The sequence below is a fragment of the Salmo trutta genome, chromosome 31 (assembly GCF_901001165.1).
Source record: "Salmo trutta chromosome 31, fSalTru1.1, whole genome shotgun sequence".
Taxonomy (NCBI): domain Eukaryota; kingdom Metazoa; phylum Chordata; class Actinopteri; order Salmoniformes; family Salmonidae; genus Salmo; species Salmo trutta.
Window position 1 is genome coordinate 22030239 of NC_042987.1, and position 19833 is coordinate 22050071.

At 40.9% G+C, this 19833-nt stretch overlaps 1 protein-coding gene across 1 annotated transcript; it reads left to right on the top strand.

The window, feature by feature from the left end:
- Positions 1-5215: 5215 nt before the first annotated feature.
- Positions 5216-7830, top strand: LOC115169759 (Krueppel-like factor 4). Its single transcript, XM_029725679.1, has 3 exons — positions 5216-5546; positions 5720-6746; positions 6864-7830. Exons 1-3 carry the CDS (start codon positions 5460-5462, stop codon positions 7037-7039), a joined length of 1290 nt encoding a protein of 429 aa, XP_029581539.1. The 5' UTR covers positions 5216-5459; the 3' UTR covers positions 7040-7830.
- The last annotated feature ends 12003 nt before the right edge of the window (positions 7831-19833 follow it).

Genomic DNA, 19833 nt, shown 5'->3' on the forward strand with positions numbered 1-19833 from the left:
TCTCCTTCAGGAGACAGAGAAGAGAAGCCTTCTTGTCACAACTTCCGCCGAAGTCGGTCCCTCTCCTTGTTCGGGCGGTGTTTGGCGGTCGACGTCACCGACCTTCTGGCCATCACTGATCCATTTTTCATTTTCCATTGGTTTTGTCTTGTCTTCCTTCACACCTGGTTCCAATCCCATCAATTACATGTTGTGTATTTAACCCTCTGTTTCCCCTCATGTCCTTGTCAGAGATTGTTTTATTGTATGTGATTGTGCTAGTATGTGTTGGTGTGTGGGTTTTGTACCCACTTTGTTATTTTTGTATATTTTGGTTTTTGGAGTTTGGTCAGCACTTATTAAAGGACTCCGTTTACACCAAGTTCGTTCTCCTGCGCCTGACTTCCCTGCCACCAACACGCACCCATTACACTTCTAGGCTTGTTCAGACAGATAACATGGTCAGCAGGCTAAGAGGAGATTGAACAGGAAAGCGGGCAGTGATGGTGGGCACAAATATTTACTTGGTCACACTAACACACTTTTGTCCAAAGAGAGACATGTCTCTCCATGGTCTATGGATGGGGTAGAAAGAGTGATATGGCTGCCATGGATTCTACAGTAACCTTAATTAACTACTGCTGTACTGCCAATCAACATCCATATTGCCGACACAGCGTGATATTTGATCTGATTTTGAACAGACATGGTCCATCTGTCTTAGTTTGTGATGACTGACAGTCATGTGGTAGAGAGGGTGAACCAATTACAGGTCAAAATGTTGAGTGATTCAAAAAGAAAAGGTAGTCATCATCAATCAGAGAAGACGTGGAGTAGATTCTGTAGAATGTATGTGATTAAACCACAAAATATTTGATAACGCCACAATGTGTAATCTTGACAGTTGTCTTTGGGTGTGAAACAGACCTACAGTGCATTCGGAAAGTATTCAGACCCCTTGACTTTTTCCACATGTAGTTACGTTACAGCCTTATTCTAAAATGGATTTTAAAAATCTTCACAAAATACCCCATAATGCCAAACCAAAAACAGGTTTTTAGAAATGTTTGCAAATTTATAAAAAATAAAAACTGAAATATAACATTTACATAAGCATTCAGACCCTTTACTCAATACTTTGTTGAAAGGCCTTTGGCACTGATTACAGCCTTGAGTCTCCTTGGGTAGGACGCTACAAGCTTGGCACACCTGTATTTGGGGAGTTTCTTCCCATTCTTCTCTGCAGATTCTCTCAAGCTCTGTCAGGTTGGATGGGGAGCGTCACTGCACAGGTATTTTCAGCTCTCTCCAGAGATGTTCGATCGGGTTCAAGTCTGGGCTCTGGCTGGGCCACTCAAGGACATTCAGAGACTTGTCCCGAAGCCACTCCTGCGTTGTCTTGGCTGTGTGCTTAGGGTCGTTGTCCTGTTGGAAGGTGAACCTTCGCCCCAGTCTAAGGTCCTGATCGCTCTGGAGCAGGTTTTCATCAAGGATCTCTCTGTACTTTGCTCCATTCATCTTTCCTTCGATCCTGACTAGTCTCCCAGTCCCTGAAAAACATCCCCACAGCATGATGCTGCCACCACCATGCTTACCCATCAGGATGGTGCCAGGTTTCCTCCAGACGTAACGCTTGGCATTCAGGCCAAAGAGTTCAATCTTGGTTTCATCAGACCAGAGAATCGTGTTTCTCATGGTCTGAGAGTCCTTTAGGTGCCTTTTGGCAAACTCCAAGCAGGCTGTCATGTGCCTTTTACGGACGAGTGGCTTCTTCCGTCTGGCCACTCTACCATAAAGGCTTGTTTGGTGGAGTGCTGCAGAGATGGTTGTCCTTCTGGAAAGTTCTCCCATCTACAGAGAGGAACTCTGGAGCTCTGTCAGAGTGACCATTAGGTTCTTGGTCACCTCCCTGACCAAGGCCCTTATCCTCCAATTGCTCAGTTGAGTCTCCAGGAAGTCTTGGTGCTTCCAAACTTCTTCCATTTAAGAATGATGGGGGCCATTGTATTCTTGGGGACCTTCAATGCTGGAAAAAAAAATTGTGCCTCGACACAATCCTGTTTCGGAGCTCTACAGACAATTCCTTCAACCTCATGGCTTGGTTTTTGCTCTGACATGTACTGTCAACTGTGGGACCTTCTATACTGTAGACAGGTGTGTGCCTTTCCAAATCATGTCCAATCAATTGAATTTACCACAGGTGGACTCCAATCAAGTTGTAGAAACATCTCTAGGATGATCAATGGAAACAGGATGCACCTGAGCTCAATTTCGAGTCTCATAGCAAAGGGTCTGAATACTTATGCAAATAAGGTATTTCTGATTTTTATTTTTAATACATTTACAAAAAAATGTTTTAACTGTTTTTGCTTTGTCATAATGGGGTATTGTGTGTAGATTGATGAGGAAAAACATTTATTTGATTAATTTTAGAATAAGGCTGTAATTTAACAAAATGTGGAAAAAGACAAGGGGTCTAAATACTTTCCGAATGCACTGTTCCTTGCCATTTGAATTTAATTAATGCTATGATGCCTTTCTTTAAATCCCATTTGTAAAACACATTTGTCAGCAACAGATCCTGCATGATTAAAGAATCTTTTCATATATATTCATTAGTAGAAACATTACATCCATGCAATTTTCCAAATCTGGTCAAAATAAATGCATCATATACAAAGCCCATTGAAACTGTGCTTTGTGGTGTGAATGCAGCCTAGTCTGCAATTTTTTTTTACATCTTTGGACATAAACCCATTTGTGTAAACAGCATGTATAATGTACATGTATGACCATGTCATGGGTGTGGACCACTCACTGGCGTTTTTCTAAACTCAATAAAACGTCAACTACCTCAGACTGCTAAAATATCTGGTTCAATGGTTGTTTGTCCATATTTTACAAATGTTTGCATTTAACTTTTTTTTTTTAGAAGCAAAAATGTTTGTCTAGAGTATCTGTTTGTCAACTCCGTCAGTGGCTTGTCAATTCTAGTGGCATAGCGCTGAGACCACAGCTGTGTGCAAACAAATCATACTTTTCCACAACCTCTGTTATGCTATTTTGCAAGCTAAAATGTATAATCACAATAATACGTCATTGTGAGATATGGTTTAGGTTATTGAAAAATTACAGTCCATAGAGAACAAGACGATTTTTGTAATGAGCTGTTTGCGAAATAACAAATGAAGTCGCATCATAGATTTCTTTGTGAGTAAAATTAAATATATCCAAGAAAGTAGGCCATGGCACTTTCTGCCAAACTGAAATCTTCTTAATTGTTTAGAAAACAGGAGGAGACTTACTCTCTTTGAACACGGATAAATACAAAAGGAGAAACGTGACCTTAGCAGCCATTCTTATCTTCATTTCTATTTGTCCTAGATGTCTTGGGCTGATATTGTATTTGATAATACAAGTTAGGAATTAGCTTTCTATTTTTGTTCCTTTAAATCTAGAAATAAACACTTTAGAATAGGCTGGTAGAAGTTATATCATGAACATCATCAACATTTGGTTTCGTTTTGGTTGATATTGAGCCAAAACACAAAAACGTCTATCTGCTAGCCATGAAATTGCCTGGTTGAGTCTGTATGACACCGTAAAAAAGAAAGCACGTGCGAGCGCATGTGTAGTAGGCGCGCAGAAGAGTGAAAGTGAAGGAAAAAAGTCCAGTTTTCCTCAGGAAACTAACTCCATTTCCACTTGGCTCCAGACACAACGGTTACTCCGGAATCTGATTTGCGTAGGACGTTTAAAAATAACGGGGTATAAAGGCATGGTCACACATAGGAGGAATTGGGCAGTCCACTCCGCACGTGAGCTCTAGATAGGTTATGAGTCTCTGCTTTAAAGATGATTCACACATATCTCTTCCTCATAATGTTTTATTTCAATTAGAAACTCCTTATTGTATGTTTAATGTAGTCTATTTAAATATATATATATATAGCGTGAAGGTATGGCACTTAGCTGTTCAACAAAAGTTTCACATATTTTTTATGCAGCTGATCACATCATGTTGAACATAAGACACTATTTGTTGAATTTCTCTTTAAACTGTATATTTCCAGGTAACAAAAAAACATTATGCGATTCTTTATTATATTTGTACAAATACCTAACATATTTGTACAAATCAACCTTGTCTTCAGGGTGGCAAGCCTCGCAGCAGATGTTATAACCCCCTGTAATGCTCTATGCGCCAAGCACCTAGATGTGCATAATAATCAAGCCAACGAATGGCCTTGTTTATGTAAAGGTCATTAACACACGTGTACACTAACAGCTTTGTCTACTGTCAAGATTAACACATTGTTTCGATGGCCCTGTTAATGGCACGAGTTCACACATTTCTAATTGTTTCAATGTTAAACAACTAGTGGATCACGTTGAGACAAATGAATGGCATTAGGCCTAGACATAGATCGTTGCAAGAAAATAATGTCTGTCACAGAGGGGTGAAACGAAACTCTAGTAATAGCTGGATATTTAACTTTCAAAAGAATGCTTTCGGCAGTTGTTCCACTTAACTCAGTTAGGCCTAGGATTGCTTCTTTTAAAACACTTGAAATATGTATTTGTGAGTGGTCTAATTTAGAAGACCATACTGTCATATTGAAGTTTAGAAACGTTAGAAACATTATTTCAGATAAATGATATCAGATAAATTCTCTGATTATTGAACTAATTGCATAGCAGGTTCGCACAGGGTGTGTCGCCCCCTTCGGTTATACATGATGGCATCTTATGAGGAGCGGTTGGGATTGTTTTGGCAAGGTCTCAAAAGTACTTGGTTTTGAGTGGGAAAGCAAAGGGAACAATGATTCAAACGAATATCAATAAATATACATGTAGGACACATCTCCTTATAATAGATAATATGTTTAGAATCATATTCTACTAGAATCATATTAATACATGGTTAATACATGATTATTATTATTGATTAATCATGAAATTGAAATATGAGTGTAGATTTGCAATTGTTGCAATTGTACAAGTTGTACTTCACAAATCATAATGACAAAATAAACTTGGCTTTGTAAAAATGTAATATCATGACAGCTTTAGCTACAGTATAACTTACTGAAAAGAATGAGTGTTATATGGCCCATACAACCTATTTAATTAAGCCCAACATGCTATGGCTTTTACTAAATCATATTTTGATATTTTGTAAGACTTTAAAAATGCATTTCGCTAATTCAGACACTGGCATTTGGTGACAATACAGGACATGTAAAAGAGTAGTTAGCCTACCTCAACACTTCACCCTATTGGTCGACAGGTGAGACACCCCCGCAAAGTCCTCCCAGTCCCGGGCTATAACAAGCTGGCCCTAGTTATCAGGACTTACATCGTTTGACTTGGATCGCAACCCATCGTATCGTTAGATGTTTTGGGGGTAAATCTGACAGTTTCGTTTGGCTTTCTGAATTTGGACAGGAGTAAAAGGTTGAATATAATAACATTTTGCAATGGCTCTCGCTGATGCGATGCTGCAGTCGATTACTACGTTTTCCAGCAGTCCGACTATGGAGGAGAAGCAGTCTGCGATTTTCCATGTAAGTGTAATTTTTTCTAAGTCATTTCTTCAGCTGAAATTTGCTGAACATTGTTATGTAATTTGGACGATATGTATAGCCTATTACACAAATCAAAATGTATAACTGTTTCGGAAAGAGGTTCTTGACTGAAACAATGTTTGAATGCCAATTTCGTTGTATTTACATTATAGGACTGGAAAGTTGATGGTTTCCATACCAGCGCAACAGGTGACGATTTGAAATCCCAGATCGAAGTTGAGTTCAGTATTGTTGAATCACCTGCGGTGACCAGAGATGAAGACGACCTGGGGAAATTCTTGGATTTAGAGTTCATTTTATCCAACACCATTGGATCTGAAAGTGGAACCAATAACAACGTATCTTCTCAGCAGGCTTACTCCTACTCACTGCCCGAGTCCCCGGAAAGCTGCAGCACAGGGCATGACAGTGATGGCTCTCAGTTTACACCCAACGCATACGGCAGCAGCAACTTCAACACAAGTCCCGGACACAGTCTGGTAGCCGAGCTGCTGACCCCCGAGATGAACTATCATAGCGACTCACTGCTAGACTACAGCCTGAAACAGCCTGCCACGGACAGGCCGGAGTATACTGAACTGCGTGCCTTGAACACAGCCACTGCGCCTGCAGTGCACTTTCAACTGGCTAACTCTCATCCCATGGGATATAAAATAAAGACAGAAAACACTGAGCAGTCGTGCATGATGGCAGGTGACTTCATGGGACACACGTATGAACAGAAACACATGCGTTCCATGCACACAGCGTTCGCGCACCATCAACATACTGCTCAGGGGTTTGCATCTCACGACATGCAACAGAGTGTGTCCCGAGACGGGATGGGGCGCAAAGACTGTCACTTGGCAGAGATGAGCTCTCATCACCAGCATTCTCACATGGCACACCCGCAACAGTATGCCCCATATCCACCACAGTACGCCCATCACCAAGGTGAGCAAGAGTACGGGATGTTTAGAGAGCCCATGAGGGTGCACCACCCGTCCATGCCGGGGCTGATATTGACACCACCATCATCGCCACTTTTGGAGTTCTACGCACCAGAAGACAGCAAACCTAAACGGGGCCGCAGGTTTTGGGCGAGAAAACGCACCGCGACGCACAGCTGTGAATTCCCTGACTGTGGGAAGACTTACACCAAGAGTTCCCACCTAAAGGCTCACATGCGAACACACACAGGTAATTATATTTTTTTGTTGATATCTGCTATGATGTAAAAAAAATTTTTTAGCCCCGTTTTTCTAACGATTTCACCCACAACATGTAGCCTAAACTGTATTTCTTTGTTATCCATAGGCGAGAAACCATACCATTGCAATTGGGAAGGCTGCGGGTGGAAATTCGCGAGGTCTGACGAGCTGACGCGTCATTATAGAAAGCACACCGGCCACAGGCCTTTCCAGTGCCACTTGTGCGAGAGGGCATTCTCGCGCTCCGATCACCTTGCGCTGCACATGAAGAGGCACATGTAAACAGAGAAAGTTGGATCTGACTTTCAACGTTCTATTTTTGTATCATGGCGCATGACATGACATGTAAATGCTTGTACATATTATCATTCTATTCTAAATTATGGTAGTACAGTATTTAATTAAGGAAAAGGAGAGCCTTTCTTGCCTACTCTTCTATTTATGAGTGTTGGTGACTGCTGATGGTTGCTATTTTGGCTTTTGAAATAAAACACTGAACAAGGGCAGGACCCAATATGTCTTTACATACTGTACATGTTAATGTCCATCTATCACTTAGGCCACTGCATCATTTTCATACTTTCACATCAGGTCAGGGTTTTTCCTTTTTTGTTGCTTATTATAAGAAACACCATTCTTTTTTCTGTGGTTTTCTAAAGTTTTTACAATAAAATGATGTACATTTAAAAACGGATAGTTTTTTTTCTATTTAATAGTTTGAAAGCTTATTCTGCTTCTCAAAGTGCTCTTAACTAAATCAGGCACTAAGCATTGCTTTTCAATGTTTTATACATTTTGTTTAAATAATTATGCAAAAGTTGTACGGAATATTGTCCGAAAACTGTACTAGATATACTTGAAGTTCTGGGCAAAATATTTGAAAAAGTATACTTGTAAGGGCAGTGCATTTTCATTCTTGGACAGCAACAAATTGTTTTTTACTCTGTAAGAGCAATACCTCTTAATTCGGATACTTTAAACTGCATCAAAGCAAATATATTTTGGTTAAATCACCAAGACAAAGTGTTAAAAGAGCTCTGTGTTTTATGAAAATAAAATGATATGGAAATAAATCATTGTTTTTCTTTTTCATTTAACATGAATAGTGTTCACATTGCAGTATCCAACAAAGGTCTGTCCCAGAAATGGATCTAGTATGAGTTCTAACATCCTTTTTGTAATAGTAACATGTAACACTTTTATTGAGGCTTCCTAAGACGTGGTGGCCTAAGGAAATACTACAGAACGTGGCCTATACCGTAGATCTAAATATCTATCATTTACACCTTCACAAACAGATTTGCATAGGCATAAAAGTTGTCCCAATGTAGTTGTCCCAGCTCGATTTGGGTGTGTCATTTTAGGCGAAAATTGAAAAAAAGGGTCCGATCCTTAACACATGGGTGTTGTTTTCTATTTTTGTCACATATTTGAATTCAAAATGAGGAAAGCAAAATATGTGTGGCTCTTTAGACTGATATCTTACACTCTTAGAAAAATAAGTGCCATCTAGAACCTAAAACGGTTATTCTGCTGTCCCCACAGGAAAACCCATTGAAGAACCCTTTTTCGTTCCAAGTAGAACCCTTTTGGGTTCCATGTAGAACCCTCTGTGGAAAGGGTTCTACATGCGACCCAAAAGGGTTGTACCTGAAAGCAAAAATAGTTCTACTTGGAACCAAAAAGGGTACACCAATGGGGACAGCCAAAGAACCCTTTTGGAACCATTTTTCTAAGAGTGTATTAACAGCTGAGGGCAGGTTCACATATTCTCTGAGTAATACTAATAATACTCTATTATACAGCATTTCACGCTAAAATGTTTGTACTTGTTGCTTCAAGTCATAAGACACTTAGTTTATTTTTTGAATGTCAGCCCCATAAAGTACACTGCAACTGACGTTAACTTCAGTCTATAATCCCTGTGCTCAAATTCTGAGCACAGGGATTATAAAAACGTCAGGTTGGGACCTACTTCCCTGCTTCTGAACCACCAATGTAATTGAAAATTATTGCAAAGCCAAATGAAGAGATGCCATAGCAACAGTTACGACTATATTTATAGTAATACACTGTAATTACGGGAATTTTTGGGTGCCACTATCATGATTGGCTGAACAGAAGGCAAATGTCGCCCTCTCGTGTTCATTTTACCAACTTCCATTTATTAGGCTTCATTTAAAGTGAAAAATGCTTTAAATTCTATCACCTACCTCATGAGGGCAGTCTTGCACCATTACACTGATATAACCAAGCAGTAATACCTCCAGAATTCAATTGAGCCAAGTCAAAGCAAAGATATCTCTTTTTCCTTGGTCTTAGTATTCATGAAATTGAGTATATTTGTTTACTTTCATTTCCAAAATTACATTAGCTCACACTTATCTAAATAGAAATACAAACAAATGTCCTTACATAAAGCAGTCCTTACAAAAACGGATGATCTACACTGTAATAATATTGCAATTATAATATGGTCTCTTTATTCACGATTCATTCAGGATTATCCGTAATCATGGTAGCATCCACATGAATGTAGAAGGGTTTAGAAACATATCCTATTCTTTTTTTTACAATAAAAGTGACTCCAGAATGACACAATGCATTCTTTACCATTCATTTCTATTGGGCACAAAATAATCTGAAACACAACCAAAACAAACTGCAAAGTCACAAGCTTGTAAGCATTGTGTGCTAGGAATATGGGACCACATTTTTAACTTTTCACTACTTTAATACACATACAAGTGAATTTGTCCCAATACTTTTGGTCCCTTTAATGGAAGGACTATGTACAAAAAGTGCTGCAATTTCTAAACTGTTCACCCAGTCTGCACTTTAACCCTTATAGTCATTGTATCATTTCAAATACAAAGTTCTGGAGTCAGAGCCAAAACAACAAAACATGTGTCACTGTCCCAATACTTTTGGAGCTCACTATATATGGCCTATATTGAGCTGAATAATACAACTATCTGATATATGGGTGGTTCAACCTGGGTTTCACTTAGCATAGTGTGGGGGACACAATGTTTGCTTGAAATGTGTCCCTTCCTTTTCAACAGATAGGCATCCTAAGTGACTGGGTATCAGGGTTGCTTGTCTATAATTCTTATGTTTGTAGGGAATGAGCGTGTGCATAATAATTTATTGTTTCCAAATATAGGCTTAACTATATCTAATCCTTTTGGATAGTTGACTGCGCCTTCCAATAAATGTATCATCAAGTAGAAGTAGACATATGGTCATAAGTGTTGATTCACATTAGTTCACATTTTAGTATTATACAGTTATTAAACAGTAATAACAAATTCTCTAGATTCCAATTATTGACAGTCAAAGCACATGGCATATTTTAACTCACGTATGTATACAGTTTGACTAAGTGCAGCAGAGCAATTGGTACTGTACCATGGATTGTTTAATTCATTAATATTATTAATTAATATAATAATAATAAAAATAATAATAATACCATTTACCAGATGCATTTATCCAAAGCGACTTACAGTCATGCGTGAATGCATTTTACGCAGGGGAAATCCCGGGAATCGAGCACACGATCCTGGCGTTACAAGTGCCATGCTCTACCAACTGAGCTACTAAGGACCATTACTACTGTGATGCATAATTGCCATGGTAATTTGGAATGTCCAGTCAATGAGCACAGATTCAAAATTGGCCTACAAACGCATACATCAAATGCTTTATGATAGCATGATCTCCTGTACTAACAGTACCATTCCAAAAACAAAAAACTTGAAAATAAACAAATAAGAATCTAATAATACTGAGAGAACTTCCTCAAAGTTAGTTAAAAGCCCACATTTTTATTTAGAAGACCTTTTCCCAGTGAGCTGTGCAGCCCAAAGGATTTAACTAACAGGCCTAGCTGATGGCTAGTAAGGGACCTAAATTCTCCTCCTGCCAACTCTCCTCTTGCGCCTCATGCTCCGAGTGGCTCTACGCCTCCTGCGGACTGGGCGAGAAGTGGATCGTCTGCATCTGAGCATGATTAGTCTTATACCCAGTGAGTGGCTGGGACTCGGCTTGGGCGGGATCCAGATTGTCATACTTTCATACAACCTTATGCCACACTGGGATATTCAGTAATACCAGCACTGAACACATCCTGACTGGTTGCATCACTGCCTGGTATGGCAACTGCTCGGCCTCCGACTGCAAGGCGCTACAGAGGGTAGTGCGTACGGCCCAGTACATCACCTGGGCCAAGCTTCCTGCCATCCAGGACCTCTATACCAGGTGGTGTCAGAGGAAGGCCCTAAAATTTGTCCAAAACTCCAGTCACCCTAGTCATAGACTGTTCTCTCTGCTACCGCACGGCAAGTGGTACCAGAGTGCCAAGTATAGGTCCAAGGGGCTTCTAAACAGCATCTATCCCCAAGCCATAAGACTTCTGAACAGCCAGTCAAAGGGCTACCAACAAAAACACGACGGTTGGAACCAGAAATCTCAAATTTGGACTCCAGACCAAAGGACAAATTTCCACCGGTCTAATGTCCATTGCTCATGTTTCTTGGCCCAAGCAAGTCTCTTCTTATTATTGGTGTCCTTTGGTAGTAGAACAAACGGGATTGCCCAGGTAGAGCTCCTGATCAACATGTTTACTTGGTGCATTGACTTGGTTGGATCTTCTCCATGTTAAGCTGATTGAAATGTGGATATTCACTTTTTAAGGCTAGGGGGCAGTATCCTGAATTCCGGATGACTGAAGTGCCTAAAGTAAACTGGAATATGCATTGGATAGAAAACACCCTAAAGTTTCTAAAACTGTTAACATAATATCTGTGAGTATAACAGAACTGATATGGCAGGCAAAAACCCGAGGAGAATCCATCCAGAATAATTTTTTTGAGGTCAGGGGCCATTTCAATGCAATCCTATGGGATATTCAAAAGAATTCCTCCCAGATTGCAGTTCCTATGGCTTTCACTAGATGTCAACAGTCTCAAGAAAGGGTTTCGGGCTTGTTTTTTGAAAAACAAACGAGTAGTTGTAGTTTTTCCAAGGTGTCTCTCATTAGAAAAGTAGTCTTGAGAATGAGGTGCGCGCAATTCGTTATTTATCTTCCCTATTGAACATACTATTCTCCGTCTTAAATATTATTGTTTATTTAGATATTAGAGTACCTGAGGATTAATTAGAAACATCGTTTGACTTGTTTGGACGAACTTAACTGGTAACTTTTAGGATTCGTTTGTTTGCATGTTGAACGAGTGGATTACTGAATCAAGCGTGCCAACTAAATGGACATTTTTGTGATATAAAGAAGGACTTTATCGAACAAAATGACCATTTGTTGTGTAGCTGGGACCCTTGGGATTGCAAACAGAGGAAGATCTTCAAAGGTAAGTGATTTATTTTATCGCTATTTGGGATTTTGTGACGCCTGTGCTGGTTTGGAAAAGTATTTTGTTGTGGGGCGCTGTCCTCAGATAATCGCATGGTATGCTTTCGCCGTAAAGCCTTTTTGAAATCTGACAACACGGTTGGATTAACAAGAAGTTAAGCTTTTAAACGATGTAAGACACTTTTATTTTCATGAATGTTTAATATTACAATTTTTGTATTTTGAATTTCACGCTCTACAATTTCACCAGCCCAATTAAACAACAGGTTTCATATTCTGACTAGTTTATGTCCCAGGGACAGTTTGTACAGAACTGTATATCAATGCAACAGGCCAAAATGACAATGATTACAAATGCATTAAACTTGATTAAGTTTATTTTCTTTCTTCCAGGACTAATGTAATGTCCACTACCATGTTTATCAATGATTCTGTATCTCTCCCTTCGAAAGTCTTCCTGAGGCACTTGCCTCAGGAGAGCAGTTATTGAAACTCTGTACTATACAGTATATTCATATCCAAATACAGCTGTTAATGGAGCTCCCAAATTAAGTAAAGCCTGACCATTTTGTTTGTTTTTACCCTACGATTTTTACCACACACATGCCAGCACCCACACACAACTCACCTTGATAAGAAATGTAGTGAAAAACCCAATGTAAACCTGATACACAAAATATTTGAAATGTTTGAAATATCTTTAAATAATGTCAGAGGTACAGGGAAACAAACACTCATTTAATGGGGTTGAATGACTTCTGACCTCTGTTCAGACTTCCTAGTGAGGCCTGATCACCCTCACTAGAAAGACTAGAGACATTGGGTGACATTTAAATGGGCTATGTAAAGAGTAGATAATTAGGAAGAAGTTTATAATTTCTCAACAGTCCTTTGTGTGATTCGGAACAAGAGAAGGCGAGAGGGAGAGCGCTGCCCCTGAATGAAGGACACCTGTCTCTAGTCTATTTTACTATTCCTTGAATAGCCTTATGGGATACAATTAAGTTAAAATTGAGTCATCAAGGGTTGTAATTATTATTATTTTAAAAAATTTAACAGGCAGTGTTGTTGTTTTTTGGACGCATGAATCATGATGTGAGTCGTGTTCAAAGGGGGAATTACCAGTCCCCTGCGGCCCTTTGGTAAATTGATTTTCTTCACATGCCTGCCTGTAAAAGAAAAAAAAGATATGTTGGTAGTGGTTGAAAGTTACTCCATATGGATTTAAGTTTTTCCCACCTCTAGTTTTATATGAAGAAGTGTATTGCTGTTGTGTTGTTTGTTTTTGTCTTGCTTCTATACAAATCTCACCAGATTGGGTCTGCTGGATGGTTGGGATTTCTCCCTAAGGATTAGCTCTCTGACTCCCTGATCCTGTAACGTTGTAGTGAGATCGCCAAGATAATAGGGGAGTATAAGCCAATTTAGGGAAAAAATGGTTTCAACCGTGTGACGTTATTCTCTTTGACATTTGTCTTAGAAATCTGTATTAAGAATATTGGTAGTAGTAATAATTTGTCATACAGTGAATCATTTGCCATTTGTCATACAGTAAATGATAAGTCTGGATTTCCTGAATCAGAAATGCCCTAAACTAAACTGTTGTTCTGGTCTGTCCTCTCGAGGTTATGGCGAAGGTGACCACAGATGGTATCTAGATGCATGGAAGGGATACTTTAGCTGAGAACAGTGCGAACCTCACCCCCTCTAACTGGTTGAAGTCATGCCGAAAATGGCGTTCAGTATGGTCCTTCACCACTTCTATTGTGAGACCTGAGTCCAAGCCAGCAACCTGTACACAGCATCCAGTTGAAGCTATCAACTGCATTTTCTCTCATTCATTTTCTCTCAGGAGTGCGACATGAGTCCACGTGGAGTGAGCATGAAGAGAGATCCCGTCCACACATCTCTCATGCTGCTGGTGTACTGGTAGGAAAGTGGACAAAGACATAATGGACTGTAAAGAGACAGTGGTGGCTCAGGTGAGAGACATTATCAATGGCCATCCACTTTGAACATGTGCCATTGGGAGGACGAACTGAAACGCCAGAACAATGAGTGCCGGGAGGGAGGTGGGTGGTCAACTGTGCCCGTAATTAATTTAGGTTTATTCCCCAAAAATTATTTGTGACCCATTTTAGGAAACTAGGCGTATGTCGCGGGTCACTAGTTCACAGGAGAGCTTTTTGAATATAAACTTTTTTTTAAATCAAAATGCATTTGTTGGGGCAGCAATGCCTTCTCGAACTTGTGAACTTTCATGTGCCTTAATAACGAACTTGTATGCCATCTGTAAATACAAATACATTTTTTAAATTATGAGCCTAGTTAGTTTAGTCACAGAAAAAGTCAGCAACCTTCCCGTTAGCCATGATTGGCTGAGATAATGAGTGGGCTGGATATGCTGAGAGATGAGTTTGGATTGGTCTGCCATATAGCACGCTTCTGTCTATTTGAGCTGGTCAGTATGTCTAGGTAATCCTGTCTAATGCAGCTTTACATTTATTTTATTGTGATGTAAAAATGCATAAGCCTAATGTCAAGTTAAAGTGTACTGTTAGCTAACGATACGTGTATGCTCTCCCCTTTCTGGAGGACAGAGTTCTGAAAATCAATGGAATTCGAGTATGATAGCTAAGGAGATGGAGAAAACACCTGTCTCCGGATTACATCTTCAAACTAAGGGCAACCATCCGACAGGAAACGTGTCCATCCATGATGTATACGGGTAAGATAGTCTAGCTAGCTACATTTTCAGATATTACACATTTCTAATTATGACAGAAAGTGGTTTCATTTCAAGTTAAAGGGTACTGTTAGTTAGCTAACGTTAGCTGGCTTGCTCACTAGCTAATGTTACATGTATGGTCTGATTATTCATATCTCAGAGCCATTTGCTTGACTAGTTGTAGCCTAATGTTAGCTAGCTAACATTGAACCTGGTTGGTTACCTGAAGATTCATGCAGGATAGTAATGTCATGAGTTGGGATTATGGTTTCATTGTTTAGCTAGCTAACTAGCTACATATCTTAACCAAAGTATGCAAGTATCCATTTGAATAGTGTCACTACAACTCTTGATAGACAGGCTAGCTGGTAAATTTGCTCTGGCTATCTACTCCGATTTCAGAACATGGGTAAAATAGTCTAGCTAACTACATTTTCAGATATTACACATTTCTAATTTTGACATAAAGTCTTTTCATTTCAAGTGAAATTGTACTGTAGCTATTTAGATAATGTTAGCTGGCTGGCTCGCTAGCTAACATTACGTGTATGATCTTATTATTCTTATCTCAGAGACATTTGCTTGACTAGCTATAGCCTAATGTTAGCTAACTAACATTGAGCCTGGTTGCTTAGCTACCTGAAGATTAATGCAGGGTAGTAGCATCATGAGTTGGGATTATGGTTCATTGTTTACCTAGCTAGCATGTCTTAACAAAAGACTTTCGTCTGAGTGTGCCAGAGCGCAGAATAACTGATGAATTTACGAACGCTCAACACCCATTGAGTATGGCCAATGTCAGTAAACGTTGGCAAAAAAGGTAATTCAATTGTTGCCAGCAGCACAGTTACAATCATCAACGCTCTGGATAACATGAAAACAGCCTAACCCGCTCTGCTAGGGTAAGTAAAATGGTCAGAGTGGGGTGTTCTCTCATTATGTGTTTGGAAGTAGCTAGCAAGCTAGCCAATGTTAGCCAGTTAGCTTGGGTACTTGACTGCCGTTGTGAGGTCAGAACGTTCGTATCAACCCTACTCATTGGGCGACTCTGGCGGCTCCGGACAGGCGGGCGGCTCTGGCGGCTCCGGACAGGCGGGCGGCTCTGGCGGCTCCGGACAGGCGGGCGACTCTGGCGGCTCCTGACTGGGGAGACCCACTGGAGGCCTGGTCCGAGGAGGAGGCACAGGATAGACCAGGATGGGGAGACCCACTGGAGGCCTGGTCCGAGGAGGAGGCACAGGATAGACCGGGCTGTGGGGGAGCACTGGAGTTCTGGTGCGTAGGCTTGACACCCTTACTCCAGACTGAATGGCCACTCTAGCCTGGCACGGGCGGAGTGCAGGCATAGGACGAACTGAGCCCTCCCAGCGCCCTGGAGACACAGTGCGCAGAGCCGGCGCAGGATAGCCTGGACCGAAATGGCGCACTGGAGACCAGCTGCGCTGAGCTGGCACAATCCGTCCTGGCTCGATGCCCACTCTCGCATGGCACTTGCGGGGGGCTGGCATGTAGCGCTCTGGGCTATCAACGCGTACTGGGGACACCATGCGCTTTACCGCATAACACGGTGCCTGACCAGTACTACGCTGCCTCCTGTAAGCACGGGAAGTTGGCCCAGAATTCCATCCTGGCTCTGCCACACTTCCCGTGCGCCCCCCCAAAACATTTTTGGGGCTGCCTCTCGTGCCTGTTGCGCTCCCTTGCCTCATAGCACCGCCTCTCAGCTTTCGCTGCCTCCAGCTCCTCTTTCGGGCGGCGATATTCCCCAGCTTGACTCTACGGTCCCTTTCCGTCCAGTAATTCCTCCCACGTCCAGGAATCCTGAACCCTCTGCTCCTTCCTCTCACGCTGCTTGGTCCGTTTATGGTGGGTGAATCTGTAACGGCCGTCGTCAGAATGAGACCAAGGTGCAGCGGAGGATGTGTTCATCTTACAAGCTATTTTAATAACCGAATGAACACTATACAAAAAAGAACCAAAAAACGATCAGCAAGAGTTCTGTCAGGAACAAACTAAACAGAAAACATTCACCCACAAACCCCAAAGGAAAAACAGGCTGCCTATGTATGACTCTCAATCAGCAACAACGATCTACAGCCGTTCCTGATTGAGAGCCATACACGGCCGAAACAAAGAAATATACCAACATAGAAAACGGAACATAGAACGCCCACCCATGTCACACCCTGGCCTAACCAAAAATAGAGAACAAAAAACCCTCTCTATGGCCAGGGCGTTACAATGCAAAAACAGAAATATACAAACAAGAGTACATCAACCTAACAGACAGGGGTATTACATATCGAGATACATTTTCAATTTGTCAAAACGTTTTATCGTACGTATTGCTTTTTTGTTTTTACACTTACTGATAGAATTTATATATTATTTTGAAATTATCTTAAACAATGTGAAGAGGGGTTTGTTCTCCGCCCACTTCATTTTATGGATAAAGAATCTGCCATGAAAAATAAACAAATTAACAATGAAAGTTAAATCAGGGTCCATATAATTTGGATCAAAATAAAACATAATATCAGAGTCTTTCGTATTAACATTAATAGTAGTTTCTTTTAAAATAAAATCTTCTGACTCACTCCAAAATCTTCTGACATAAGAACAGTCCCAAAATAAAGAGTCTCTGGGTCATAACCACAAAATACACATTTGATATCAATAGCTATTTTGATTCTGTGTATAATAAAGGTCTTTACAGGGGTGCTTGACTGCTGTTGTTAGTACAGAACGCTCAGATCAACCCTTAAAGAGACAGGGTGGGGCTAAAGCTTAAGAGGGTGTGAATGATGCTGAATGGGTGTAGACAAAGAAGGGCACTCCAGTGGTAGTACCAAAACTTTCAAAGGCCATTTTCTCAAAAGTTTACAAGTTTATCAACTTTCAAAGCCAAATTACTTTCCCATTGTTCCTCAACTGTAGTGTATGATATACCACTTGTTGCTCTGAGTCTCTACTTTTATCCAATGAAAAAACATAATTTCAAATTTTGCTACATAAGACCGATTTGAGCCAGTCGGTCACATTTGGGGTATCTGGTTGATTGTGGTCTGCACACTGCAAAATGTATAGTACTTTAAACCAGAAATGCATTGAGATACTGATCTGTCATTTAATTTTAATTTTATTTAACTAGGCAAGTCAGTTAAGAACAAATCTTTTTTTCAATGACGGCCTAGGAACAGTGGGTTAACTGCCTTGTTCATGGGCAGAACGACAGATTTTTATCTTGTCAGCTCGGGGATTGATCTTGTTATATTTGGGTTACTAGTCCAATGCTCTAACCACTATGCTACCTGCCGCTCCATTAACATGCCACTCGCAACAAAAGCTCCAGCTGACATGTCATTTCAATTTCCATAAATGAAATTGTGTATTGAAACATATGTGTAAGAAGGATTGTACAACCCAGAATGAAGGGTTTGAAATTATGAAGTGTCTAGTTTTATTTAACTCCTGATCTACATGTGTACTTGGCGCATTGAGTTGGTTAGAACCTCTCCAGTGCGCTGATAATAAGCAATGATTCATTTAAGATTGAATTTGAGTGTCCCTGTGTAGAATTTCCACGACACACCCCTCCCCTAATTGGAGTAAACTAATGACCAACAACAGTTAGGCTTCTATTTCCAGCTTTTACACACTATATATATTTTACGGGCACAATCTATTTTACAATAGTTAACTTTTGTTTGTTTTTACTCCTATTCTTCCGCTACCCTCAACCCCGGACATCTATTTCTGAAGACAATCCATTTGGATTTATATTTGCTATATATTTTTAACTGTGCTGCGATAGATTGACTATGACTTTTCAAATCACCCAGTAGTGCTATCTGCAGAGTTAGCTCAATGTAAATGTTACAATTCTTCAGCCATTTCTGGACCTGCGACCAAAAACAAACTAGAAGTGGACAATACCAAAACAAATTATTGAATGATTATGTCTCTTTGCAGCAAAATCTGTAAAGCTGGGATGGTTGTATCCCCCATATATATAACATTTTATTGGTTGCAAGAATTTTGTTTAATAATTTAAATAGAAAAATTGTACGTTTTGAATCCGGCGTTGCTTTCCATATCAGTTTATAAACCATGTGTCACGCCCTGACCAGATGAACTCTTCTATTTTGGTCAGGGTGTGGCATTTCTATAGTTTATTTTCTATGTTTTTGGTATAGCCTTGCTTTGGGGCGTATTTCTATGTTGGGTTCTGTCGATTCCCAATCAGAGACAGCTGTCGCTAGTTGCCTCTGATTGGGGAATCATATTTAAGTTCCTTTTCCCCCCACGATGTTTGTGGGTTGTTGTCTCTTGGTCTTTGAGCAGTAACGATACGTTTATTCTCTGTTTTGACCGTGTTATTTCAGTCTTTAATAAATAACATGTGTTCGCTCCCAGCTGCGCCTTGGTCCACTTCTTCCTTCCTGCACGACGATCGTTACAGAACAACCCACCAAACCAGGACCAAGCAGCAGAGGAACGAAGAGGAAGGATGGACATGGGCCGAGTTAAGGAGGAGCATTTCCAGGGCGATGGAAGAGTTTAGGGAGACCGAGAGGCATCCCCAAGAATTTTTTAGGGGGGGCACAAGGGCTGTTTGACGGGGCAGGAGCTGCCCGCCAGTCAACAGTCACCAGAGCTGCCCGCCAGTCAACAGTCGTCGGAGCTGCCCGCCAGTCAACAGTCGTCGGAGCTGCCTGCCAGTCAACAGTCGTCGGAGCTGCCCGCCAGTCAACAGTCGTCGGAGCTGCCCGTCAGTCAACAGTCGTCGGAGCTGCCCGCCAGTCAAGTCGCCGGAGTGGTCAGACTGCGCTGAACTGCCGGAGTGGTCAGACTGCGCTGAACTGCCGGAGTGGTCAGACTGCGCTGAACTGCCGGAGTGGCCAGACTGCGCTGAACTGCCGGAGTGGCCAGACTGCGCTGAACTGCCGGAGTGGCCAGACTGCCCTGAACTGCCGG